The sequence below is a fragment of the Lontra canadensis genome, unplaced genomic scaffold (assembly GCF_010015895.1).
Source record: "Lontra canadensis isolate GAN:19392208 unplaced genomic scaffold, GSC_riverotter_1.0 scaffold91, whole genome shotgun sequence".
NCBI classification, from domain to species: domain Eukaryota; kingdom Metazoa; phylum Chordata; class Mammalia; order Carnivora; family Mustelidae; genus Lontra; species Lontra canadensis.
Window position 1 is genome coordinate 3192156 of NW_022631085.1, and position 27506 is coordinate 3219661.

At 50.6% G+C, this 27506-nt stretch overlaps 1 protein-coding gene across 1 annotated transcript in view; it reads right to left on the reverse strand.

Moving 5' to 3' along the window:
- Nucleotides 1-27506, reverse strand: part of ABCC1 (ATP binding cassette subfamily C member 1) — a 127894-nt gene that overhangs the window by 24105 nt on the left and 76283 nt on the right. Inside the window, exons 11-19 of the mRNA XM_032836225.1 lie at nt 25844-25936; nt 24044-24247; nt 16997-17143; nt 15381-15468; nt 13447-13522; nt 11148-11274; nt 8563-8739; nt 6641-6808; nt 4349-4532 (exon numbers count right to left, since the gene is read on the reverse strand). Coding sequence (XP_032692116.1) covers nt 4349-4532; nt 6641-6808; nt 8563-8739; nt 11148-11274; nt 13447-13522; nt 15381-15468; nt 16997-17143; nt 24044-24247; nt 25844-25936 — 1264 coding nt within the window. The remainder of the gene's footprint in view (nt 1-4348; nt 4533-6640; nt 6809-8562; nt 8740-11147; nt 11275-13446; nt 13523-15380; nt 15469-16996; nt 17144-24043; nt 24248-25843; nt 25937-27506) is intronic.

Sequence of the window (27506 nt, forward strand, 5' to 3'; positions counted from 1 at the left end):
TGAGCTTGAGAGATGAATCGAGCACGGGTCTGAGAAGTGGGCACACTGTCAGAGTAATAGTCCTTCTCCCCAGACCACAGGGAAGCACCGGGACACAGCGAGGCCGGGGCATGGCAGCGTTCTCAGCCTCGGCACTACAGACGCTCTGTTTTCTGGTGGGGGCGGGGAGTGGGTGCTGTGCATGGTAGGCTGCTTAGCAGTATCTCTGGTCTCTACCCTCTATGTGCCAGCAGTCCACCCCCCCCCCACAGTGGTCACAACCAAAAATGTCTCCAGACATTGCCACGTGTCCCAGGAGGCAAAAATGTATCCCGATCAAAACCACTGCTCCAGACTTTACATTCCTAATAAAGAAACCAGAGTAAACAGAAATAAATGTTCCTCACTTTCCGAGTACAAAGGATAAGGAGTCAATATGTAACACGCTTTGCCAACTGGGGGAAAAAAAACCAGAGAGACAAAAAGACAAAAAAAAAAAAAAAAAAAAAAGTTTCCGTCCCTGGTAAGTACGCCTTGGGAGGGGTCAGTATCTCCCCATTCTAAGCTTATTTCCTGGTACATCTGCTCTTCCCTACCCGGGTGGGGAAACAGTCCCCCCAAACCAAACACTCTCCCCCTTCAGCCTGGGTGTTCTAAAAAAGACCTGATTAATCCAACAAGGGGGAAAAAAAAAGTTTCTCTTTAGGAGAAGCCAAAAACGTGGTTCAAACAAATCCAAGGTCATTGGCTCTTGGGAGTCGGTCGGCTGCAGTGGAACAAGAGTGGACCCCGATGCCAAGCCGTGTCATGGGGGGCCTCACGAGAGAGCTAGAGTGAGAAGGGGCTGCCCAGTCTGGGTTCAGAACCACAGGCTGAGGGCTCGTGTGCGAGGCCGTGTGTGGCTGGAGTGGGAAAACGAACCCATGGCAGTGCGAGGGTGGTGGATGGCATTTTCGTTGCCAAATTAAGTGCTGATGTGGCCAAAGGAAAAAAAGGGGGGGAGGGAAAGGCACTAGCAGCAATCTGTGGTTCTGGAACAATTGCTTCGGGTCTGTTGGCAACGACAGAGGAAGGGAAGGGAGAGAAATCATCTGTGGTCAACAGGGTTTAAGGACACTCCCTGGGCACCAGGCTAGAAGGGAGACAGACCACACATTCTGGGAGGAAGATTCAGCTGAACACAGACATGTCGCTTGAGAAAGCACCCAGGGTCATTTTCACCCAACCGAAGCAAGTCTGTAAGATACAGTGCTCCTGAGGTTGCCCTCCCCAGCACGACCTCGGCTTGACCATCAGAAGGTGCCAACTCTCCAGCAGGAAGGAAGGAGGTTAAGACTTAAGGCAGAACTCCCCAGGCACGAAAGCACAGACATGCAGGAACTCATTCCAATAAGGAATGAAAAGCCGAAGAAACTTCTTGCCTCACGCTGGCAAAAAGAGATGCTTTGCTTTTAAGACCACTAGCGTTCATGGCAGCACAATTTGTACCAGCCACAACTGGAAACGACTCGAACAGTCATCAACTAATGAAAGAAAGAACAAAACATGGCGCGGTAGGCCCCAGCAACAGAACGGCATGAGACACAGACACGCTACCTCACAGGTGAGCCACGAGAACCTCACCCGGAGGGAAGGAAGCCAGGCACAGAGCACCACACAGTCTAGAAGTCCATTTATGTGAAATGTCCAGAACAGACAAATCTAGGGAGAGATGCATGGGTGCCCAGGACGTGGGGGGCCAGGAGAAAATGTGCAGGGATGGCTAACGGCTATGAGGTTCCCTGGAGGAGTGATGAGAATGTTCTGAAGGTGATTCTGGTGATGCTGTACAACACTGAACACACCAAAAATCACACAACACTTTGAGTGTGTGGATTGTGTGTTCTGTGACCTCCATCTCAATGAAGCACTTAGGACAAACCACTAGGACCCCTGCAGCAAACCAGAGCAGAGGAATGAATGAGGCCCCCACCCCCACCCGGGGCAGACATGGAGACCACTGGAGGAAGGAGCAGAAGACTGAAGCTTAGACGCCAGACTTGAGGTCCCGACCCCACCAGCAGCCACCATGCATCCTTGGACAAGCTGCTCCCTGTCTCTGATGTTCAGCAGCTTCTCAGTGCCTGGAGACCAAAACCCAAACACCTCACCCTGAAGGCCCACCTCCCCCCACAAGTCACCTGCCCACCGTGGTCTGGCCACACTGGCCTCTTTTTCTTTCCTTCAACAAACTGACCTCACACCAGGCCTGAGGCCTGCCTGTACACCTGCTGTTCCGATGTCAGAACACGGTTCCCCAGATGTTCTCCTTGCTGGCTCCTTTCCAGGCCACTGTCCCCTCCTCAAAAAGGGCTTCTCTGACCAGCCCCCTGGGCTGCCTTGTGCCAACCCCTCAGCCCCCAGCTCATCATCCGCAGTTTTTTCTTTACAGCACTTCACGCTCTATGAAAGTACTTCCTTGGTTCATTCTTGTTCTTCTCTCCCACCAGATTCTAAGCTCCGTGAGGACAGGGATCTGTCTAGATGTCGTCCACTTCTTTCTCCCTGAAACTATCACGGGCTGGACTGCACCCCTGTCCCAAATTCCTATGTGGAAGCCTGAAGTGCCCAGGACCTCAGAACGTGATTGTATTTGGAAACAGGTTATCTGCAGGTGTAATCAGTTGAAAGGAGGTCATGGGGTGGGGGGGCTAATCCCACATAACTGGTGTCATGAGGAGAAGGGGAAATTCAGAGATAGACTCCCGCACAGGGAACACTGTGTACAGACGAAGCAGATACTGGGGGTGATGCCTCCGCAGGCCAGCAAAGGCCAGAGACTGCCCACAGGCCCGCAGAAGCCAGGGGAGGGGCGTGGAACGGACCCTCCCTCCGAGCCTCAGAAAGAACCAATCCTGCCAATACCCAGGTCTTGGGCTTCCAGCCTCCAGGACTGTGGGAGATTACATTTCTGTTGTGTGAGACACACCGTCTGTGCTACGTTGTCACAGCAGCCCTAGGCAAAGAACACAAGCATTTGACACACAGTAGGTGCTCAGTAAATTTGAAATTTGGCTCAATGACTATACTGATGAACCGTAAATGGCTCTTTCTCAGCAACCAGGCCCATTCAGAGAGACGGGAACCTGGCTGTCTTGGCAGAGAAGGGACCAGCTTCTCTAAGCCTCAGCGTCCTCACCAGGGAACTGGGAACAACAATTCTACTCCTTCCTGAGTTGCTGGAAGGCATCAAGGAGGTAACTCTCGCAGAGAACAGGAGACCCGGCTAGCCCTCAGCAAGCATCCCGTCACAGATACTTCCAGAACACCTGCAGCCCTGCCCCTGGGGACAGTCGCAGACCTGGTTGGGGATGGAGTATGAAAGGAACATGCCTTGGAGGCTCAGGGAGTCTGTCATGAGCTCCCGGAAGCGGGATGTCAGGGCAGGACCCATGACCTCTCTCAGCGACAACTGAAGGCAAAGTAGAAAAGGTGTCAGGTGACCTCTGTGGGGTAAGAGCTCCAAGAAGAAAGGAGGAGCCTCTGAGCCTCCCGTCTGACTGAGGAACACACAGGGCAGCCTGAAGGTTGCAAACCAAGCCCCTGAAGTTTAATCCAACTGAGAAGAGAGAAAAGATTCTTAGAAGTCTCACCACAGAAGCCTCCACATGAGGACAGGGCGAGGCCCCGGCTTGCCGAGCGCTGGCTCTGGAGAGCACACGGGGTGCGGCTGGGGGTGGGCAGGTCTGCGGTGACCTGGCCGGTGCCACATGCGCGGGGGTGAATGATGGGCACTCTTCCCAGGAGAGTTATGACAGCAGTTGTCGTGCATAGGACATTCTGTGCCGGGCACCGTGCCCAAGGCTCGATGGAACACATCGAGCACATTAACTCTCCACGAAACGCCAGGAGGTTGTCCTGTTATTATGCTGTTTTATCAGTAAGGAAACTGAGGCTCAGAAGGGTCTGGAGGACCCTGGTAAAAGGAGCAGTGGGACTCGAATCCAGTCTCACCAACTGCCAGCCCACACACTCGTTCAGGCACCACGTGTCCCCCGGCCCCAGCATCTGTTCTGAATGCCACACATGTCACTGCTTCCCACAGCCTCTTGGGAGCCAGGACTGTAATTATCACTGTCCCCATTCCTGCCACAAGAACCCTGAAGCTCGGCTGCCCCAAAGCCACCTTGCAGCGAAGGATGAGGACCCGGGCCCAGGTCCACCGCCGCAGCCGTAGGGCACTGGGACCCCCTCTCTCAAGTCAACCCCGAGAGCCGAAAGATGATCCCTCCTCAGAGCTCCTGAAGGGGCTGGTGAGGCGAGCTAGAGGGGGACTGGGGGAACCTTCGGGAGGCAGTAGGGGGCCCAGTGAGGCACCCCGGCGTCCTACCTTCATCCTGCTCAGTCTGCTCCTGCTCGCTGCTGGCGTACGTGCGCAGGAACTCGGCGAAGGCGCCATCCCGGGCCAGCAGCTCCTGGTAGGAGCCCATCTCCGAGATCTTGCCGCCGGTCATGACGATGATGACATCCACCTGGGGCAGGTAGCTGATGCTATGCGTGACCAGGAGCCGTGTCTGCGGGCAGAGCAGGGACCGGCGGGGGTCAGCGCCCGGGCACGACAGGCATCCCCCAACACCTCACCAGCCCAGCTTGAGTCTGAGCGCCTGGGGCGCCCCGATCTGTGGGTGCCTTTGTTCGACCCATGCCTGCCAGGAGGTGGGGGGCAGTGGGGAGGGAAACGGGCCCCCCAGCCTCACACTCCACGGTCAGGGGGAGAAAAGGATGGAGAGATGTAAGACAAAGTGGGTGCTGGGTGTTGCACGAAGCAAAGGGGAAGGGCTGAGGGCAGGGGTTGCAATTTTAACAAGGGTGATGGAGAAGCTGATCTGTGGACGACAATTTGAAGGATGAGGGGAAGGCACAGTGGACGGATAAAAGAACGAAGCCGATAAAAAACAATTCACATATAATGGCCTGTTTAAGCACCCCCCAAAAAAGACGCTACAAAATTCATACACGCGTGTGTAAGTCAAGGTTGGGAAGGCCACTCAGCAAACTGCTTGAGTTGACCAACTTTTCCTTAAAGGGCCAAATGGTAAATACGATCGGCTTTCTGGAGCCTCCAGTCGTGATGGAACAACTGGGCTATGCTGCTGCAGTGGGAAGGCGGCCGCGCACAAGAGGGAGAGATGGCCTGGCCGTGCCCCAGTGAAGCTTTCCGTATGGACACCGGCATTTCAGTTCAATGCCATTTTCATTTTCAGAAGTTTCAAAAGACTATTTTTCTTTGGATTTTGTCCCAACCACTGAAAAATGTGAAGACCTTTCTTAGCTCAAGGGTGGTCCAAAATCAGGAAGCAAACCAAACTACTGACCTCTGCTCTCAAGGCAAGAACTAGAGTGCAGGAGAAGGGAGAGACCGCCCCCCCAACTTTACATATATTCTCATACCCTTTGATTTTGTTACCATGAAGGCATGTATCATTCTGATAACAAAAAAAATTTTTTTTTAAGATTTTATTTTATTTGACAGATCACAAGTAGGCAGAGAGGCAGGCAGAGAGAGTTGGGGGGGTGCGGGAAGCAGGCTCCCTGCTGAGCAGAGAGCCCAATGTGGGGCTCGATCCCAGGACCCTGGGATCATGACCTGAGCTGAAGGCAGAGGCTTTAACCCACTAAGCCACCCAGCCGCCCCAAAAATTTCTTTAAAAATTACATTTATACGGAATTTTGGGGTGTATATGGGAATGCTTACAATAGGTTAAGCAGCACATTGCTTACTATATATATATGCATGATATGAAACCTTCTAAAACTTGGGGGGGCCTGAGTGGCTCAGTCATTAAGCATCTGCTTTCGGCTCAGGTCAAGATCCCAGGGTTCTGGGATTGAGCCCCGCATCCGGCTCCCTGCTCAACAGGAGACCTGCTTCTCCCTGTCCCGTTTCCCCTGCTTGTGCTCCCTCTCTTGCTGTGTCAAATAAATATATAAAATCTTAATTTAAAAAAGTTAAAAAACAAAAAAACAACCTTCTAAGACTTGAAAGAAAGAAAATCTCTATGAGCACAATCCCAATTGTACACAATTGCTTGTGTGTTTCTTTTTCTCGTATTTTTTCTGAATCTCATCTGTTTCTGAATCTCATCTCATCACAAGGGCATGTGTGTTATTTCTTTCTCCAGAAGGGGGAAGGGGGAAAAAAAAAAAAAAAAAGAACCAGTGCTCCCTCCCAATCACCCTGTAATTCCCCTAAAAACAATCATCATCATTAAGAGAAGATCCATTTCCTGTCACGTTACAGTGCTAAAGCAGTTTTTGTGCCCCCAACTTCTGTCCCTCAGCCCACGGCCACCTCAGCAGGGGAGCTGCTTGCTCAGTCAGAGGGGAAGGGATTTCGCTCTGTAGGCCAGCCCTGTAATTAAATTAGGAAGAGGGGCCTCCGCTGGCCACATGGAGACAAGGACCACAAGTCAGTGTTAAGGACATCCCGTTACCAAGACAAAGCAAGCAGGCTGTCCTGGGAAGGTATCCAAGGGAAACATTAGAAACGTGTTCTTAAGTCCAATTTAAAAAAGAAAATCCTGGAAAGTGGGAAGTGAAGGATTCCCCAAGGGGAAACATTCTGACTTAAGTGAAGATGTGAGACAGCCAGATACCCGAGCCCTGCCCCATCAGCAGATACCTTGTTCCTCAGCATCCCCTTAGGACCAATCACGTTTTCAAATATGTGTTTTCCCACGTGAGCATCCACTGCTGACAGGGGGTCGTCAAAGAGGTAGATGTCAGAGTCACAGTACACGGCCCGGGCCAGGCTCACTCGCTGCTTCTGGCCCCCAGACAGGTTCACACCCTGGGGAGAGACACAGCAGAAGGGTGGGGATCCCGGGGAGCCTTGCAACCTGCAGATGGGGAGCTCCACTCAGGACGCAGCAGACCCGGGCCGGTGGCCCTGCGGCACAACACCACCTCCTTTTGGCCTCCTCTCGCTGGAGCCCAAGGCCACAGCATGAGATCGTATCTACATGAACTGGGTTCAAGGACTGCCATGGGGTCTAGCCTCTACGAGCTGCTGAGCGGACACCCAGCACAGAGTGGCAATTCAGCAAAGGCTGGCTGGTGGCCGCAAACGATGGGGGGCTACAAGGAAGGCACCAGGAGATGCGGTACTGAGCCTATTGCCGCTGCTGCTACTAGAGTTAATAGTGGACACTTCTGTGAGCTTGCTCTGATCGATCACTCACTGGAAACCACACAGAACCGAGGCAGGCTGTACTCTGGGAGTGCCAAAACCCAGCCCCCCTCTCCAGGAGGAAGGGCACTGCTTTCAAGTTCACATGGGAGCGCTCCACGGAGCACACAGCAGCAGTCCCAGACCTCTCTCCGGCAACAGCCTACCAAATGTTACTTCCGTATGTGGCTGGGGAATCAAAGGGACCCCCCCCCCCCGCCACCAGTTAACTGCCCAGTCTCTCCTGACAGATGCCCGCCCTCCCTAGGCACTGAGCTGGGGTCCTGGCAGCCAGGGTTCTCATGGATTGCCTCTCTGGCCACAGCTCTTTGGCCCAGGGGCAGACACCAGACCCAATCATATTCTCTCACTCTATATTTTGGTACTGGGACCCAGGCAGGGAGAATCAGAATTCTCCAAGGGACGGAAGACGACACTTGGGTGAAAACAACAACTAGCTCAGGCTCCTCTGCTAACTGTAAATCCAAAGAGTCCTGCTAACAGTTGTTTTTTCTTTCCAAGGAGCTGTAGATGTCCCTCAAATAAAAGAAATCATTTGGCAACTAAGGAAGCTGGTGGAGCCACCCTCTTGTAACTAAGGAGTCAGGAAAGCTCCTTGGTGCTGCTGTGGAACATCTGTACTCCCCAAGCATACCAGATAACCAGCATAGTGCTGGAACAGGCTCGCTGGGTGAGGAAAAGCCTGTGCAAAGACCCTGAGGTGGGAAGGGCCTCAGACAGGTCACTTAGCCCTTCTATGCCTCTTCCCCCTTAACCATGAAATGGAAGCAACAGTAAATACCATCTCATGGGCTTGCTATAGAGAGGGAATGCATACGAAATGTTTACCACAGGACCTAGCACACAGTAAATGCTGAACATTAGCTACTATATCATTATTTTTACTACTACCCTTGTTTTGTAGGGGACTGTGGCCCTCTGAATCACTGATACCCCTCCCCCTTGTAAAGTGCCCTCTGTCATGTGACTCTGCGGTCACGTGGCTGCTAAGGTAGCGTGCACTTCACCGTCCCTTATCTTTCAGTTCAATCAGGTGAAAACAACCATGTTTTACAGGACACTGTTGGGGGGGTGTGCAGTTTGGGTTTTGTTGTTGTTGTTCTTTTGGGCTTCTGCAGTCACCATGAGAAGAGCTTCCCCCTGCAGGAAGACGTGTGGAGCAGACCCCAGCCAAGCCCATGGTCCGGAACCGAGCTCAGTGGGCCTGTACTGTGGAGCGGAGCTGCCCAGCTGAGCCCAGCATGGATCAGCCACCCTCGGTCAACGCGCACGCCCACAAATGGAAGAGTAAGGATTTAACATCAGCCCCTAAAATTCTGTGGCTGCTACAGGGGCCATGCTGCAGCCGTACTGACCTTCTCACCAATCTCTGTCCGGTCCCCGCTGGGCAGGATTTCCAGATCTGGGAGGAGGGCGCAGGCTTCAATGACGGCCTTATAATACCGTTCCTGTAGCTGGCGGCCGAAAAGGATGTTTTCTCGGAGAGAATCATTCTGAATCCAGGCCTGCTGGGGGACGTAGGCCACTGAGCCCTAGGAGGCACAGACAGAAGGCAGCAAACAGACAGAGAGCCTTGGTTAATAAGACGGCAGTCAGCCAGCCCACCCACCAGGGGGGCCCTACTTCCCAAGATACTTTCATCACACCCACTGTTTCAGGAGGTGGGAAACGGAGTCACGACAGCCTTGGATGCCAGAGCTGGGATCAGACCCCATGCCAGGTCAGACACGGACTCTAGTATCAGGAATTCAAGAGTGCAAATCCACATTGGTGAGGTTATTGTTTTACGTTTACTAAGTATTTCACTGAGTGCCTCCAGCAGCAAACAAAACTCCTGCTTCTCAAGAATAAGAAGTTCCTAACATGATTACAAAACAAGACCATTTGATTACAGTTACACTAAATGCTAAGAGAGGAAAACGCAGGAGTCCTTCAAGAAGTCCTTTAAAGAGGGAGACCTAGTTTTGGTCATCAGGGAAGAATTCCTTGGGGGAATTCACCGATGACGTGTAGGCAAGGACTTCCGTATCAAAATCGTCTGTTTCAAAGTGTAGTGTTCATTCCCACGTGATCAACTACAAAGAATGTCATGAGAGTAAGGGCTGGGGGAGGGCATCTGCTTCATGTATTTCAGGAAGGAAGTTTTAAATGAGGATGGACAGGTGAGGATATGCTGGTGTGACAAACACGAGGCGGAAGAGCATCCCGTCAGAGGGAGCAGCACGGGCAAAAAGAAGAACCTGGTGCGTCCTAGGACCAGGAAGGCCAGTGTGACTGGAACGTGGTGGGAGGAACGAGCAGGAGACCAGGGGTCCGGTCGCACCAGGCCAGGGGTCCTGGTGAGGAGTCCGGGCTTTACTGGGAGGGAAAGAGGAACAAGTGAAGATTCTTACCTACGGGAATTCTAGGGGGACAAGGCTGGGAGTGGGACCCAGATGTCCCTAACCTCAATCTTCATTCTCAAATAACTGAACTGCTGACTCTAATACTGTAACTTACAAGAGGCTAAAAGGTCGCAAAGCCTCACCACAGAGCCCAGATCATTCAGACATGGTGTGCACATGCCCTACCCAATAAAAATATTTGGAAAAAATCAGTATTTCAAGCACATTTCTAGAATGCTCCTTTGCACGGCAAAACAACCAGTTAGAAATCTGTCAGCCCCTCACACCAAATCCTCAGTGGATCCTCCTTCAGCTTTTAGATCCAGCATTTTTGTAAAGGCTTTTGACTTTAAAACAGCAGTTCTCAGCTGGGGGCAATTCTGCTCTCCAGGGGACATCTGAAGTCTAGACTCTCTTGGTTGTCACAACCGGAGGCTGTTACCAGCATCTAGTGCGCAGAGGTCAGAGATGCTCTAAAAGTCCTACAAGGAACAGCACAGCCCCCCAGAGCAGAAAACCATCCAGCCCGCAAGGTCAACAGTGCTGTGTGGGTAGAAACTCATTAACGAAACAACACAATGTGGATGGTTCGGAGTTTTCTTTAGTCAAGCGAAGTCTCACTGTTCATTATCTCACTTTAGTAACGTGTACTTGAAAACAGTGATGGCGCTTTCTTAAAATAACAGCTAAATGTCACCAGTTTAGATCCAACAAATATTAACGTGTACTTCTCTACTAACACATGCCGGGCTAAAGGAATGTAAACAAAGAAAGGATTTTGCTCTGAAATAAGAACTCCATAAACAGATTCTGGGAGACATTATTTCTGGGGAGGCAAACAGCTGTTGAACAGATGAGGAAGAGTATGGGCAAATACCTCCGGGACACACTGGGTTAACCGAAGTTAAGTAAGTTTTCCTCTCCTTGCGGGACTTCTCAGAGCCTTTGCTTTATGAATGTCTGAGTCTCTGAGAGGGAGGGAATCTGAGTTTGCAGTATTTCCCAAGCTTGTGGGAGCCCAAAACAGTCTATTACCCAAACTGCAAGGTGACTTTGCTGTAGACCACACTCCAGGAAAGGCTGGATCAACAAAACTTGGAGGTAAGCTTTCTATACCAGTGAAGTCCTCCGTAGGGAATAAGCCACATGCATAAAACAAGGCTCTTGATTGCCAAAGAGACTCATCTGTTCACTAAAGCAGCCTTTCAAACTGTCCCAAAGACACAACAAATGTTAAGTTTTGCTACATTTATAAAACACAGATACAAAAAGAGCAGGGAGCATCCGTGTATCTACTCAGTGTTTACTCAGCGCCTACTACTTGCTGTGCACTAGTCTCAGCGCTGGGATACAGCAGCAAATTACTGGCATCAACTCTCGCCTTCCAAGGGGCCAGAGAGAAGGGCAGAGAGAACGGGAGAGACAGAGGGAGTTCCTCGCTGCTCTCACTTCCTACACAAGGGTCGTCATGAAACAAAACACAGCACCCCGCTCGCCCTTCCCCTCAGGCCGGCAGAAGTCCCCGCGGCCCCCCACCCACCCGGTCTTCGTCCTACCTTGACAGCCACGTATCCCTCCATCTTGTCCATCTCGGCCAGGAGTGCTGAGAGCAGAGACGACTTTCCACAGCCCACCTGGCCCACCACGGCCACCAAGGAACCTTCCGGAATGGAGAAGGTGATGCTGAAATGACACAAAGGCTCTGCCTCAGCCTCGCCCTCACCTGAACAGGTGGCGGCCCAGCACAGCTGGATGTACCCTGAGCGGAGAGAGGCAGAAGGCAGGGCTGTCACGAGCCCTGAAAGTCTGGAAATTACTCCCGCCATTTCCCCCACTAAGCTAAACTCAGTGACTGGTCTCAGGGGGCTGAGGTGTGTGAGGCTCCATACAGCTGCTGGGATCCAGATGTGTCTCAGAGAAGCAGAGGCAGCGGGAGACACCTGGGGGGGGGGATCAGGTCACAATAACGGAGCCAATGCAGGTGCCCAGAGGAACAGACACCTCACTCAGTGTGAACTCTAAGGGAAAAGGAAGCAGCACCAGACACGGAAACCTGTGAACAACTGGGAGAGAAGGCCTGAAGGTGTGAAAGGACAGGTGTGGTCAGGGACCCACACGCCCACCACAGAGGACGAGGCAGGGGGGAGTAAGGCTGGTGTCCTGAAGAGGTGGCAGGGGGCAGCCACACCCGAAGACATCACAGTTCGCGGTGCTAAGACACTCACACCTCGTGGATGGGAGCCTCGAGTTCTGAAGCCTCGGGCCCTGACAAAGATGATTGAGTGTGAGAAACGGGTCTCTAGAGAAATCACCCCCTCAAAGACGGCAATGCCAAGTACAATAAGATCAACGCTCCGCCAGCAAGACTGCCTGTCCGAGGACATGGGGCCGTCGCTTGCTGCCAAGTTGGGACTAATTCCACGCACCCAGGGAGGGGCAGGCACCCCGAGCCCAGGGCCTCTTTGGGTTTCCTTCCTTTAGCTATGCTTTTCAATGGACGCTATTATGATTCAACCTCTTAGTGGAAATGCTGTTACATTCCGCGGTCACTGACTGGTTAGTGCTTCTGAAAGTGCTGCACGGTTCCACCGAGTATGCTTTTGTCCTGGGCCGAGAGGGACCGGATGATGGGATCACAACAGAACACGAAGCCCAGTGAGGCAGCTGTGACTGTCCAGGTGGGAATGGGATATCGTTACAGCTGAGGAGAGGAAAGGTTTGCACTGGGAAAGGTTTTGGGAATTCAAGATTGGAGGGATGGGGGTGACTAGAACAAAAAGACAAGAGAGACAAAGAAACAAAAGAGAAAAGGTAAAACTGAAGCAGTTGTTAGGCATAAGGAAGAACTTTCCAAGCACACTGTCCCACCGGGAGTTTGCAAGGGAGGTGTTACAAAGACTCTTTTCTCTAAAGAGTCTGTCCCCTCTTTCTGAGTTAATACACAACCAGGGAGTTAATACCACCCAGGGAGGGGTAATTGTTAAGGGGCCAGGGGGAATAAATGTGGTCCTAAAAAGGTCCCTTCCATCCCTGTGTTTTGGGGACTCCTCTGGGGAAGCCTCAAAGAGCCACCAAGCAAGGCAGAAAGGAGTAAGAGGCCCCTGACCAGTGGCCTGGGGAACCAGATCAACTCCCCGGACACTGTGCACTTTGGAAAATAAGGGCTGGGTAGTGGGAGGGTCTCAGACCGGGAAATGGCAAGAAAGGGTGACTCAGGTAGCCGCGGACCGTAAGAGCAATTCCATCCCAACAGCAAATCCCGGCTGCAAAGAATTCCTTTCAGTAGACCCAGGCCCGTCCGCCACCACCTGCAGCATCACTGCCTCAGACCCAGCCTGGCCAATCGGGAGTGCTGTGTCTCTCCTGGCATGTGGTTGGCTCAAAGAGGGACACATGACCCAATTTAGACCAATAAGAGGCAGGTGGGTCTCCAGTCCAGCTTAAGGGGTACACTCCTGGCCAATGAGGGCTATTTGTCGTCATGAAAGAAGAGGCAGCTTGAGAAGGAAACAGCACAAAGGGAAACTGCAAAGAGACAAGATGGAGAAGATCCTGATGACAATGAGTCCCTGGATCATACTGTACCTGAGTGTGGCACTCGGTGATACAACCCCAAAATTTCCATTTGTTGCCTAAGCCTACCTACTCAGCATCTCTGTCATTTATAATCCCAGGGAACACTCTGTGCCAGCATACGCTCACCTGCTCCCCCAAGAAGGTATGACTTGACCTATTTCCCAGTGGGTAAACTGAGGCTCAGAAAGGCAACCAATTCAGTGTCACAGAACGAGAGTATGGCTGGAATTCCAACCTACATTTGACCACAGCCTCGTAGCTCTCTACATCCTGGCTTACCCACTTAGCGTTGGAGGGTCACTCCTGGCCCAAGTGAACGTGGCATTCTTCACGGTGATGCTGTTTGCGCCCCCGCCTGAAAAGCACCAGCAACAGTATGTCAGGCAAAGGCAAGGACAGAAGTCCCCAGACTGAGCATCAGCAGGAAACTCTCTTCTCCTTTCTAATCTTTTTTAGTTCAGGGCCAGATGTTAGACACTTGCACTTGGGCATTATCTTGTTACATCATTCCCGGTTTCTTTTTTTTTTTTTTTTTAAAGATTTTATTTATTTATTTGACAGACAGAGATCACAAGTAGACAGAGAGGCAGGCAGAGAGAGAGAGAGGGAAACAGGCTCCCTGCTGAGCAGAGAGCCCGATGCGGGACTCGATCCCAGGACCCTGAGATCATGACCCGAGCCGAAGGCAGCGGCTTAACCCACTGAGCCACCCAGGCGCCCTCATTCCCGGTTTCTAAAGAACCCCAACCAGCCCCACAAAGCGGAGAGAAACCACAACAGGGCTCTGCCCTGAATGCCAGGAGGTTGTGCCACCCAGATGCCCATCTGGCAGAGGCAGGAGGACCCCTTGGGGTTTACTCAAGGCTCCAGGGCCTCCCTCACCCCACCTTGGGAGGATCGGGCAACTCTGGCTGGGGTGCCAAGCAGAAGGCAGGGTCAATGGGGAATAAGCAGTTCTCTCCATCAGGCTGGCCCTTGGCCCTCACCACACCCTCAGCCCTCCCTTCTCATTCAAGGGGGGTCCTGGGCCCAAGGAACTTGGATTGTAGGGCTGTCTCCTAACGCCTCTCCCTGCATCCCTTCTCCCTCCTGCCAGGCTCACATCACAACAGGTCAGTCTTTCTGAAAAACCAGTCACACTGTGAAAAAGCAGGCTGTGAAACAGGCGGTGGGTGGGTGGGGGGGGGGGGAATGAGGGAGGGAAGAACGATTAGACAAATCTGGCATTCTACCGACAGCGGTGGCTCTGGATTCTAAGCTCCAGGCTCCTCTGTCTTCATTTACTTTCCCTCCCCTTCCTCTCCTCTACCTCCCGTCCCTCGCTTAAAAAAACAAGTTCTGACTCTTCAGTAAGAGCCTCCTTAAAACCACCTAGAGATAAGATGGGCGTGTTTTGAAGCTATCAAAGAGAGAGAGAAATTCCCCTGCACACCAAAGAAACAAAAACCTCTGGTAGGAGGCAGTTATTGGTTAACCTGACCTTCCCTCCCTCACCCACACCCACAGAACAGGGAGGAAATGGGAAGGTGCTATTTAAGTAATTTAAGAAAAGTCACTTGAGTCAGACAAGCTAGAAAACCACCAGACACGGCTGAGAGCCGCCAAGGTGCCCCGTCTGGCAACCATGGAGTGTGGATAAGCATCTCAAAAAGTCAAGCAGCCTAGGAAGGGGGTGCTGAGGCCTGGACTGCACCAGGTAGCCTGGGGGCTTTCCAACAGGACACCTGCAGGGTGCTGGGAGGAGCTCCAGGAACCTGAAACCTCCATGGGCGGTCCCAAAGCTCAGCCCTGTGGTATGCAAAGAAAGAAGTCTACCAATAAAAATCCACATAACACCCTGACAAAGAAAGATACCTTCATTCCCATTACCCAGATAGGGAGACTGAGGCTTAGAGCAGACAACTGACCTGCCCAGGTACACAGAGCTGGTGGGTTGGAACTGGTTAGTCTCCAGTGTCCCTGCTGCACCTGCCCATCTGGCCAGAACAGAGTCAAGATCTGAGCCCGAAACGGGCCCCTGAGTGGGAGGCCCCACCCCATGGGCTGCCTCTTAGCGAAAGCACCAAGAAAACAGAAGTTGAAGTTCACCGGCCTGGGATGTGCAAGATAAGGCCCTGACGCCCACCCGGTTCCGCAGAGCTCCTGTTCCCTGGGGCCTCACACCCAACCCGAGGGGAGCCTTCAGGGCACAGAGGGACCCAAGGTACACACACCATCTTTGACCGTCCTTCGCTCGATACTGTCAGGCTCCAGCTCCTCATGAGACAGGAAGATCCTGAGGCGTTTGAGGGAGACACTCGCCTACACAGAAAGCAACTGCAGTTATTTTTAAAAGCATTTTTGCAAAAAAAAAAAAAAAAAAAAAAAAAAAAACGACCGAGGCTAGCTGTTGGAGGTTTCCCCTGGCAGCTTCGTGTTTCGTGTAGCGTCCCTTAGAATGAGACACAGAACAGGTTTGGGTTCTTGTTTGTTTTCCTTCCAAAGCCCATCACGGGTATGAAAAAAGAGGGTAGGGAGATTGTCCTGGAAGACAAGGGACTTCAGAAACAATAAGTTTGTTTGAATGATCGCCCTCCACACGCTGCGAGCCAAGAGACAGCAAGAGACAGCGTCTCCACGTTCCCGACAGGAAAAGGAAACGAACAATGTGCTAGAGGTGTCAGCAAACACTCCTGTGGTCATTCATTGGATACGCCTTAAGTTTACACCATGTTATTTATCAATTCTATCTCCTACAAATAAACTGAAGCAAAAAAAACAAACAAACCCAAAAAAAACCAAAAACACAAAAACCACTGAACAACAGAAGACATGCATGTTCAAATATTTACAAGTGAAATGTCAAGAGGTCTGGGATTTGCTTTAAAATTCTTCAGGGGAGTCTGACTGGTTGCACTGGTGGAGCACGTGACTCTTGATCTTGGGGTGATGAGTCTGAGCCCCAAGTTGGATGTGGACATTACTTAAAAATTTAAAAAAATCTTAAAAAAAACGAAGGAAGGAAAAGAATTATTTGGCAAGGAAAAGAAGAAAGGAAGCAGGAAAGGGGAAGAGTGAAGAAGGATGAGCCAAGTGTGGCAAAATGTCCAGCCTGGGTAGATGCTACATGGAGTTTGTTAACACTGTTTGTTCTCACCCTAGTCTGTGTACATTTGCAATTTTTCATAACAAAAAGGGGTTTTATTTGCTTAATTATTTTTTTAACCAGAGTTGTACAACCAAATCTTAAGGGTCATTTGCCCGTGTGGCTGATAATTGGGTTTTCAGGATGAATGCGTTCAAATGCTGGGGAGAAGACGACGAAAACATCCCTCCCGTTGGAAAGCACAGGAGCTCCTTCACATGGAGTGAAAGTGTGACCGAGTAGACAGTCTCCTCACCTCATAGAGTCACTGCCATGGACTTTTGGATTTCTGGGGGATCTAGGTTAGGGTTTTTCCAGCAGTGGGTTGAGGTCTATCAGTGGGTTGTGAAATCAATTTAGTAAGTCAAGAAACACAGTTTTGAAAAAGTAGAGGACGACGGAGCAGAGAGGAACAGACTGCCTCGAACAGGGTATTTCAGAACCTTACGGAGCTCGGGGAAGCCTGGTTGCATGCAGTGTTTGTGTTGTACGTTCAAGTGTGAGTTCCTAGTCAATAAGTAACGTATTCCTTTCTTTGGGGCATGACCAAAACAGCACGAAAGCCACCGGTGTGAGCCTCGTCCAGCCAACTGGGCACGTTGGGACAGGTAATGAAGGGGGAGCTGTATGGAGCAGGATCTGTAGGCCCTTTTACTTCCTTTCCCCAGAACCCCCTCCCTCAGGTCCCTCCAGCCTCGCCTGTACCTGCACGATGCTGCTGATGACCATGGGAAGAATATTCAGGGGAAATCGAAGGATGTTGAACAAGGCCAAGGACACGAAAGCTTTCTGGGCATCCAGGATGTTGTTCTTGTCGATGGTCACGTAGACGGCAAATGTAGACAGGGCCACCTGTAAGCAGAGCGTCCAGCACTGACTTGTGTCCCTGCATCACAGACACAACCCTAAGAGCAGCTGCCCTCCCCCTGACCCCCCACAGTGTGTTTGAGCCCACCCCGTCCCACAACAGGCCCCTGGAAGCAGCAGGAAACACCTAAGGCAGTGTCTAGCACATAGCAGACACTCACTAAACACTCAAAGAATGTACCAGATAAATGGGCAACTGGGAATTCCAAGTCCTGGCCTCTGCACCAACCTTCTCCAGATCACAGCGGACAGACATGCTGGGGATCCCTCAACACCACCCAGTATAATCCCTCTGGGCCTTTGCCCCTGTGGTCTCTCTGCCTGAAACAACCTTTCCATGCAGATGGTGGCCTGGTTCTTCCCTCCGACCCTTTGGAGAGGTTGCCCTGCCCCTCCACCCAAAACAACCCTGCTCTGGCTCTCTATCCTTTTATCCTGGCTTATTTTTCTCCACAGCAACTACCACGACCTTTTATAGCACCACCATGTGCATGTCCTGTCTGTCTCCTGGACTACAGTGGAAGCTCCGCAAAGACAGGGACTTGGTTTTATACACAGAGGTATCTTCAAGGCCTTGAACAATCCCTGGCATACAGGAACACCCTGGGCAAGTTACCTCCTCTCCCCATGCCTCACATCTCATCTGTGAAACAGGGCTGGATGCAAATGGTTAATGGCACTATTTAAAATTCCTTCCAGCTCACAGAATATATAATTTTATAGCCCCAGGAAAGGAACATGATTAAAAATAAAGTAAAAATAAAATTTAAAAAAAAGGGCAAGCAAAACTAACACACAAAGGTACTCCCTTCCTCATGAAGTCAGACTTGCATTAAGCCCTGTGGTGGTTCCTGGGACTTAACCACCAGGCTCCCAGCCGACCGGAACTTCAGTTCTGATGCTTGAGACAATGGCTCCTCATCTCCCTTGCCAGGAGAAAGGGAGGACAGTCTCAATAATCTGGGGTCAGGCTGCTCTGCTTGGGAGGGAGGTAGGAGATCAAGAGGCGGACTCCTGTGCCTCTCCTATACCGCTGGGGACAGACAGGGGCCAGGTGTCGCCAGGCGGGGCTAATGGCAGGCATCCCACAAAGACTGCCCAGAACATGCTATCAGAAGCCATCTGGACAACCTTGGACCTCAACAGATGCACACCAGTCCCCATCCCCCATATTAGCCCCAGGATCCCAGAGCCATTAAAGGCTTTCTCTGCAGGACATAAACTGCTCAGGTCCCACCTTTCTGAGCTCAGAGCAGAGTGTCCGGAAGTCAGGGTCTGGCACTGGAGCCCTGCCTCCGGTGTGGCTGTGGCCCAGTGCAGGGCCCAGCACAGGGCCATGGTGCAGGGGTCACAGCCTTCTCATTTCCTTACTACCTACTGGAAGGTAACATGGCTTAAAAATCAAAACCAACAGCTCTGCCACATATCAGCTGTAGGAGCCTGGACACCTCATCTCCCCTCTCCAAGCAAGCCTCTGCTTTCCTCTCTACAAAATGCGAATCCGGATACACCATCGCAGGGCGGCCAGCAGCAAGAAATCACGCACTTCTACGAAGTGCTGAACACACTACCAAGGGCTCAGTAAATGGCCGTTGTTTTCATTTCTGGCTATAGGACTCAGTCCAAACTCCTTGGTCCATTCTTCCAGAGAATCTATTAACTGGGTTCCAAGAACAAGGCGCTGGGGGGGTAGAGCTGGTTCCTTTCTGGCCCTGACATTAACAAGCCGGGTGACGCACCAGCCTCTCATCCGAAGGTGTTCTTACTCAGAACGCTCCAAGTATCTCCACACAAAGGAATAGTAGTCAGCCATTAAAAAAGGAAGCACAGACACCTGCTGTGACAGAGATGACCCCTGTAAACATCATGCTCACTGAAACAGAAGCCAGAACACATGAAGCCCACGTACTGGGTCATTCCAACTTCTATATCCCGAACAGGCAAATCCACAGGTACAGAAAGCAGATGAGTGTGCCTGGGCTGGGAGAATGGGGAGTGACCATCAATGGCTATAGGGTTTCCTTCTGGGATGATGGGAACGTTCTGGAATTAGACAGTGGGGACGGTTGCACAACCTTGTGAATATATTAAACACCACTGGGTTGTACACTTTAAAATGGTAAATTATAGCTCACTAAAAAAAAATAAGAACAAAAAACCCGCCTCTCTGAAGTCAGTCCATTTGACTTTGCACAGAAGCCAAAGTCTTGACTCCAGCCCCAGGGCCTATCTGGTTTGTAAAATCTCTTCCCTTCCTCTCCTACCATTCTCCCCCCAGCTCCTGTTCCAGCCCCACTGGCCTCCGTTGGGTGGGCATTGTCCTGCCACAGGGTCTTTGCACGTGCTCCTTCCACTCCCCGGTGGGCCCTTACTCAAGTCACCTCCTCAGTGACGCCCTTAACCATCCTATTTGAAACTGTAAGCCCTACCTATTCCACCCCGGCCTCAATCTTTTTCTTTTCCATAGCACAACTAACTGTACACTATACAGCGTATTTATTATGTCTAATGTTGATCATCTGTCTCTCCCAATTAGAATGAATGACCACTCCATGAGGGCAGCGAGTTCTGTCTGTACTAGCTTGCAGCTAGTACAGACAGAAATCTGAACCATGGCCAGATCCTCAGTGAATGTTTGTGGAGTGATGAATGGACAGATGGACACATAAACAGATGGGTGGGTAGGGGCTAGATGTGGCTGGGGATAGAAGATAACAAATTCAGAGGTGTCTCCTCAGCAGTGGGGAAAATCAGGCTGCAGGCATCGCGCCACCAGAACACACCAACCCCACCAACGCCATCATAGGGGCAGCTGCTGACAGCACAGAGCATGTGTAGAGAGGGAACAACATCACGTGGCCCATCAGTTCCATGGCCCTGGCTTCTCCAGAAGTGGAGGCTATTCTTTATCAATGATTAACTGAGCACCTACTGTGTATCAGCCCTGTGTGTTGAAGAGTAAGGCAGGCCTGGCGTTCCTGAGACTCACGGTCTAGGGGAAACAGGTATTAAGTGAACTCTCTTTAGAAGGGGTATTTGGGAATGGGTGGAGATGAGTGCGGTCAGTGTAAAGAAGGGGGCCTGGGGTCTGCCACAGCTTTGTGATGGGTGAGAGTCAAGGATGTAAAAGCTTTTGCAAACAATGAAAAACAAGTGTCCCACTCCAGGAGCTAATAGTGCTTCCACACTGAGAAATGTGGGAAAGAAATGAACCATCTACTCCAGCCCAACTCCTGAAAAACCTGATGTCTCTTTGTGTAGGACATCTGTTCATTCAGTCTGCCCATTATCCACTCCCATTTCTGGTAACAATACCCCGATTTTCTTTTATCTCAATGAGCTTCGGCCATAAATGAATTGCTCATGTCCCACCCCAAGCTCCCACAGAAGCCACACAACGCTCATCAATCCAAGCATCCCATCTCCTTGGCCCCAGCGATTCAGGCATAAGCACATGGCCAACTGCAATGCCACAGTGAGACCCAATCCCACAGCTTTGCTGAGACTAATGGGAAAATGGGCTAATGGGGCCTCTCCCCACAGGGGTTACTCAGATGACAGGATGAACGGTAATTATGTGGTGAGCAGCTCCCTGACAAAAGAAAACACCATGGAGAATGCACAGCTGAGAGACAGGCGGGGGGGTGAGGGGGGAGATTGTCACTCCCTCCGGAACACCTGGATCCAGCCATGACTGAAACCCCAGTCATGCTCAAAACCAGCAATTTCTCACTTTTCAGTCTTGTGACTCAAAAATCCCACTTTCCTTTTCAATCTAGTCAACTTGAGCAAGGTTTCTGCCAATTGCAACCCAGTTCCTGACTAACACAGTTTATTCAAAAACTTTAACTCATTCAGTCATTCCCCTACTTTACATTTACTGAATGTGCACCATTTGCCAAGTCCAGTTCTAGGAATGCAAGCCAAAAAAAAAGAGAAAAAAAAGAAAAGGTCCCCGTATGATCTGATCAGCAAAGAAATACACAATGGCTAATTACCATACAGAACGATAACTATCCTAACAAAGAGAGAGAAGGATAAATAGAAGAGGAGAAACTCCCAAATCTTCCAAGACTCAAAATGCTAAATATTGATGGCGGCCTACGGATACTATTTTAAAAAGCACATTAAGTGTACATGATAGATGCCAGGCTCTGTATTTCAGAAAAACAATCCCATCAATCCCACCAAAATGGCATCCCCACTGTTGTCTGACCTCCTCAGGCCTCTGTCTTCCATCACACCTTCCGGTGGGTAAACACCTCATCACCCTTGAAGCGTAGGAATTCGCCAGTGGAAAGAACATGCAAACACCTTTCAAGGGAACCAAAGGCTACATATTTTATCCTAATGTAGTCAGAGGCTTCAGTGTCCCAGCTAGGGGCAAGGTCTCCAACTGACACCCAGGCTCATCTGTTTCATGCCGAACAGCTTAACAAACTCCATCTCTGGAAGCCCGTTACCCCTACCCCCTGCCCCCAACACTATACTGAGCGGCAAATTCAAGGTCAAGAAGAGCCAGTTGCGCTCTTAAGTATCTCTTGATGGAGACTAGGGCAGGAGATATTAAGCGAAGACAAGTTAGAAACTGGACACTCAGTCAGAAGAGCCAGGGGTTATGGGAAGTTTCCCCCACCCCAAGTATAACACAACCCAAGTACTGAACCCTGTCAGTTTCTCCCTCTGGCTGCAGAGCTTTTTCCTATGAAAGAAATGCGACTCAAAATGTTCTGGATTTCTGTATGACTTACCATCATGCGTGTCAAGCTAAATAAAAGAGATATGTAAGTTAAGTTACATTTATGATGGACAGTCACCGCTATGCTGCTGCATGCACAGGCTTTCCCTGGAAATCTGCAGAAGAAACTGGTAGAGAGAAAAGCTAGATGACCAAAGTCTGAGGACAGAGACACACCTGCGGTTCTCAACCACAGGACACCTGGCAGTGTCTGGAGACACCTCTGATTGTCCCAACTGGGAGGGGGGGCAAGGAGGGGGAAGAGGTGCCACTTGGCCTCTGCTGGGTTGAGTCCAGACATGCTGCGGAACACCCCTATAATGAGCAGGACGGTGCCCCTCCACCCCACGAAGAAACAAAGAATTATCGGGTCCCAAACGGCAACCGTGCTGAGCTTGAGAAACCCTGTCCTAGACCTGTTGGAACAGCTTCAAGTAGTTTTACCAAGGAATACATTGTCCTTTTTAAAATAAAATGTATCATACAAAGAAGAACAGTTAACAATTATAAACACACTGAGACTATTTAAGAGTTTAAAGGAAAATAATCAAATGAACACCCTACATAACGATCACCCAGTCTTCAGATGCTTTTTAATTCTAAAAATCAAAGAAAGCCATCAGAGATCTGGGGAAAGTTGGGGAGACCAGAGTGTTCTCAAAGAATGAGCTGGCAGAACCTTCCAGCCATGAATGCCGGCATACGTGAGCCGGAAAGGATCTAAGAGAACTTGAAGTCCCAGACTGGCTAAAAGAGGTCACTTCGTATGGCAGCTCCAGTCTGCTGACACTGGTCACTGGGAGGGTGGCCCAAAAAGAACTCAGTGGGAGAGAACTCCACGACGCGTTGTGGACATCTAGTGCAGGGACAGAAGCGGGGGGCAGGCAGAGGCCTGTGTGACACCCCCGTGGCCCAACCCTTCCATGTTCCATATGCAAGAACCCAGAGGCAGGGAGGCGGACTGACTGGCTTCGGGTCACACCAAGAGCTCGCAGCCAAGTTCAACAGGCACCCCACGGGTCCACACCTGTTTATATCTGGCCCATGGGTTTAGAATACTTTAACAGACATAGATAAGTTTTTTAAAAAATCAAAATAATATATGACACAGGAAGCAACTCAAATTTCAGTATCTATAAGAAATTTTTAGGGGAATGTAGCCACGCCTGTTCACGTGTCTATTACGGATGGCCACACTGGCAAGAAAGAAGAGAGGCAGCAGAGGGGCGCCTGGGTGGCTCAGTGGGTTAAGCCTCTGCCTTCAGCTCAAGTCATGATCTCAGGGTCCTGGGATCAAGCCCCACATCGGGCTCTCTGCTCAGCGGGGAGCCTGTTTCCCCCCTCTCTCTGCCTGCCTACTTGGATCTCTATGTCAAATAAATAAATAAAAATCTTAAAAAAAAGAAAAAAAGAAAAGATAGCAGCAGAGAGGCTATGCCCAGAATGTCTACAATGTTCGCTAGTTGGTCCTTGGTAGGAAAAGCTCACTCACTCCTGCTTTTTGCCAGTGTTTCTCAAATACTCTGGAGAAAGGGAACAGATGGAAAAGAAGACAATATACTTTTCATTTGATGAGTTTCTGTATGGATTCAATTTTTTTTTTAACAACAAATGACAAGTATTTGCCGATGGGCTATTTTAGGCACAGTGGGTACGGCAGTGCACAGAGAAGACAAAATCCCTGCCTTCCCATTCCCGGAGCTGCCCTTCTCATGGAAGGACAGACAGACAATAAGTACATCTTAGAGCACGTCTGGCACCTGCCAAATCCTGGGCTCTTGACTGGTCTGCAATGGAGGAAATGCTGACACAGTGCTGTCACCCGACTATGACACCGAGGGCACAGCGTAGTTCTGCCGCATGTTTTTCTAACAAGGACGCAAAGAGACCTGCTTGACATTCTGGCACAAATTTCTTATCTCATCGTGAACCTATAAACCAGCAGCTCCTAGAAGTGGCTGCTTCTGAGGACCCCTGGGCTGGCAGCTACCAAGACAATGAAGTGGGGGAGGGGGCGGGTGGCCATTCATCCAAGGAGTTGTAGGACCAGGCCTCGCTGAACCCTTGACCTTTTTGAACATGTTCGGGCATGAAAACACGACCAAACCCCCCATGAGGTGGGCCAGGGTGGGCGTGGCTTCACTCACCAGGAAAGGTGTGCAGACCCAGGTGAAGGTTCCCACGGCTGCCAGGTAGGCCGATTTCTTGAGCACCTTCAGCTCCTCCTGCCTGATGGCCAGCACCTGGTCCTTGAAGGCCAGTTCCCAGGCGTAAAGCTTGAGCACTTTGATCCCGTTGAGAATCTCATTCATCAGCTTAATCCGATTGTCTTTGCTCTTCATGTGGGCCACCTTCAGAGACAAGAGCAGTTGACACCACAGCGGGGGACCCCGTCTGGCCCCATGGGAGAAGGGGGCCTTCAGAAGGGTGCAAAAGCCAACCCTGAAATCCCTATGAATCCTCCTCCTTTTGACCCTGAGGGCACAAAGGACTCCTTTACCGAGGGAAGAACCTGCTTTGGATCACGTTAAATGGGACACTGATTAAGACACCTATTAAACTTAGATCTGAGAAGCAGAAACAAGAACAACCCTGCGGTGTCCAGGGAAGGCGGGCAGGGACCCTACTCCGCTGATCCAAACACAAGAGAGACAACGATGCTGGGGTTTTTGGGTTTTCTTCCCACCTCCGTTTCCTTAGTTTCTCTACTGAGCTATACTGCCCGTTAGATAGCACTGGGCGTCTTCCAGATGCCGAGCCCTTTTCTAAGCACTGGGCATGCATCTAGCCACTTTGTGCTCCTAAGAACTGTCGCTGAGGGCTCTGGTCATTCCCTGGTCACGGATGAGGACGCTTTTTAAGTCCAGGAAAGCCAAAGCCTGTGACTGACGCGGTTTCAAAAGTGGGCCACTCAGGGAGGCCTACTACACAGCACTGAGAGGACGAAAGGTGACAGGGCCCTTTTCTTGCATAACCTCCTCCCACCCGCACCTGCTGAGGCCTCATTCCAACAGGTCCCCATCCTGGGACTCATCATCAGCGCAGTCAAGCATTCTTATTTGCAGTTCCACAGGCACATCATAAACAGCCACCAACAGAGGAGCAGAGACATCAACTCTGGCCCCTCGGTTATGGACCATGTGGTGCCAGTTCAAGAGAATGAAGTCACATTAGATGGAAAGATCCCTGAGACGTGGTCTCAAATGATCAAACCAGGCTGCGAAATGGGCCATGTGTATAAAAACATACATGGTGGTGACACCACGAAGAAACACACCCAGGCCCACCATGAAACCTAACTGTATAATCAGAGCTCTCTATAAATACACGGAAAGTTCGAGAAGGGTTTGCTTCAACATGCTCACTGACACGGAGAGGAAAGGGAAGGAAATATTCCCTTTTAATCTATACACTTTTCTATCAATGGAACATTTTTTTATGATGAGAAGGCAACAGCTCTGTCACTTGCATATTGAAAAACTTAAAAAATACAAAACACTGCTGAAGAGAGTTGAACACTGAGCCTAGCATAAGGTAAGAGGGGGGAAAAAAGTCAGGGAGTAATGTTTACTCAACTCTTGAAAATGCACAGAAAACACGTAAATCGTTGAATTTTGTGGGAAATAAGGAATTTCCCAGAGGCTCACACATGTGATTCTGGTCACTGGCCTAGGTCTAGCTATTTCAGGGGCTCCTAACCTTGGCAGTCCACCAGAATCACCCAGGAAGCTTTAAAAATTGATGCTTGGGGTCTCACCCACATGAAATGAACCAGAATCCCAGAAATGGAGCCCAGGCATCAGCATTTGGGAAAGCTCCTCAGGGGACTCGGACAGGCATGCAGGGCTGAGAACCCCTCCGGGGCCTGCGAAGAACTCAGCTAGAACCCAAATGGAAAGGCCTCGACAAGAGCCCAACTTGGAGCCCTGTGGCAACAGACACCCTACCTGGTAAGTCTTGGTCTTCATGGCCATCACGGCATTGACAGGAACCATAAGGATCATCACAGCCACCCCAGCCAGGACGGACGGGCCCAGGTTCTAAGGAAGAAAGAGAACAGAGGTCTTCAACAGGGTGCTTCTCCGGCTGAGCCACCCCACGCTGATCCTGCAGACCTGGCCGATCATCTTCAGGGCAGCTGCGTCACTCTTACCCAGCGACAGGCTTATAAGAATATTCAGATTTATTTGTGAGCCTCTCTTGGGGTCCCACAACCCCTTTAAGAACATGACAGGGCCAGATGAGTTTCGGAAATTAGAACTTCAGAATGGTGGGGCTCCTGGTGGCTCAGTCAGTTGAGCTGCCAACTCTTGATTTCGGCTCAGGCCATGATCTCGGGGTTCTGGGACCGAGCCCTGTGTGGGGCTCCCCTGCTCAGCAGGCTGTCTGCTTGTCTCCCTCTCCTTCTGCTTGAAGGAGAGCTGGGAGGGCCCCCAGCTCTCATGCTTTCTCTAAAGGACTTTAGAAAGGTAAGAAAGCGTTGAATAGCAAAGAGTTAACACAGCCAGTATAATGGTTTATCGTGTTTGAAGGCCTGCTTACAGATTTGGCCCTTGGCTGCCATCTGGGAGCTTGGATTTAGGGAGGGCTCCCACCATTCTCAGAACTGGTACGAGTAGTTCGCTGGGCCTCAACTCTTTGTACAAATGCTATAGCTTATGCTGAAACCCCCTTTGTCTTCTGAGAGTCTAAAAGTCTGGTATGGGCCAAGCAGAGGACACCTGTGCAACCAATCCCCAGTAAAAACCCTGGGTGTTGGGTCTCTATCAAACTTTCCCTGGCTGACAACATTTCCCACGCTGTTGGAACTTGTTGCTAGGCAATTAAGTGCATCCTGTGTGAGGCTACTGGGAGAGGAATCCCGAAGTCTGTACCTGCTTCCTGCCACGCACCCCCCATTCCTCCCCCTGTGTAGTCACCCTTGGCTTTCTCCTGCTGTAAAAATGAAAGCCCCAAGTGCTACTAGCAACCTGGCGTGGTCTCGGGGACCGCTGACCCAAGCGAGTCCATATATTGCATTACACGACCCCTGGGCCCTAGCACAGCACTCCATCATCAAGGGTACTGACCTCTCATCACCAAAATAGTATCGGCCTGAGAGAATAATCAAGATCACAAACACGTCCCCTCAGCTCAGGTCAGGTCAGGTTAAGGCACCACACGAGTTAAGGAAAACTTCCACACCTTTTGGATTTGGGGGTATGTAGATAAGAGGTTGTAGACTTGTTCTATTATCCGAGTGGCAGATAAGGAAACTACCCCTGAGAGGTTAAGATGCCAAGATAAGATACAGATATCCATTTTTTAATTCCAACACCTGAAAAGAATACAGCTTGAGAAACTGGCCCAGTGCACATACTCACATGATGAAACTACAGGGTAATATGATTTTTTTCTCCCCCTTAAGCATTCGGAAAACCAGGAGGGCTAGTCTCTTCCAAGTCAATGCACACGGGGGCACTGGGCCCTAGTCTCCCCAAAAATGCTGCTGTTGCTCATAACGGTTTCTGCAAAGTATCTCCACCCAGTGACCAATTACATACCTTCAAGAATGAAGTGATTTCTACCAACAATCTAAAGCATTCAGAATAAACTCTGACAGCAAACAAT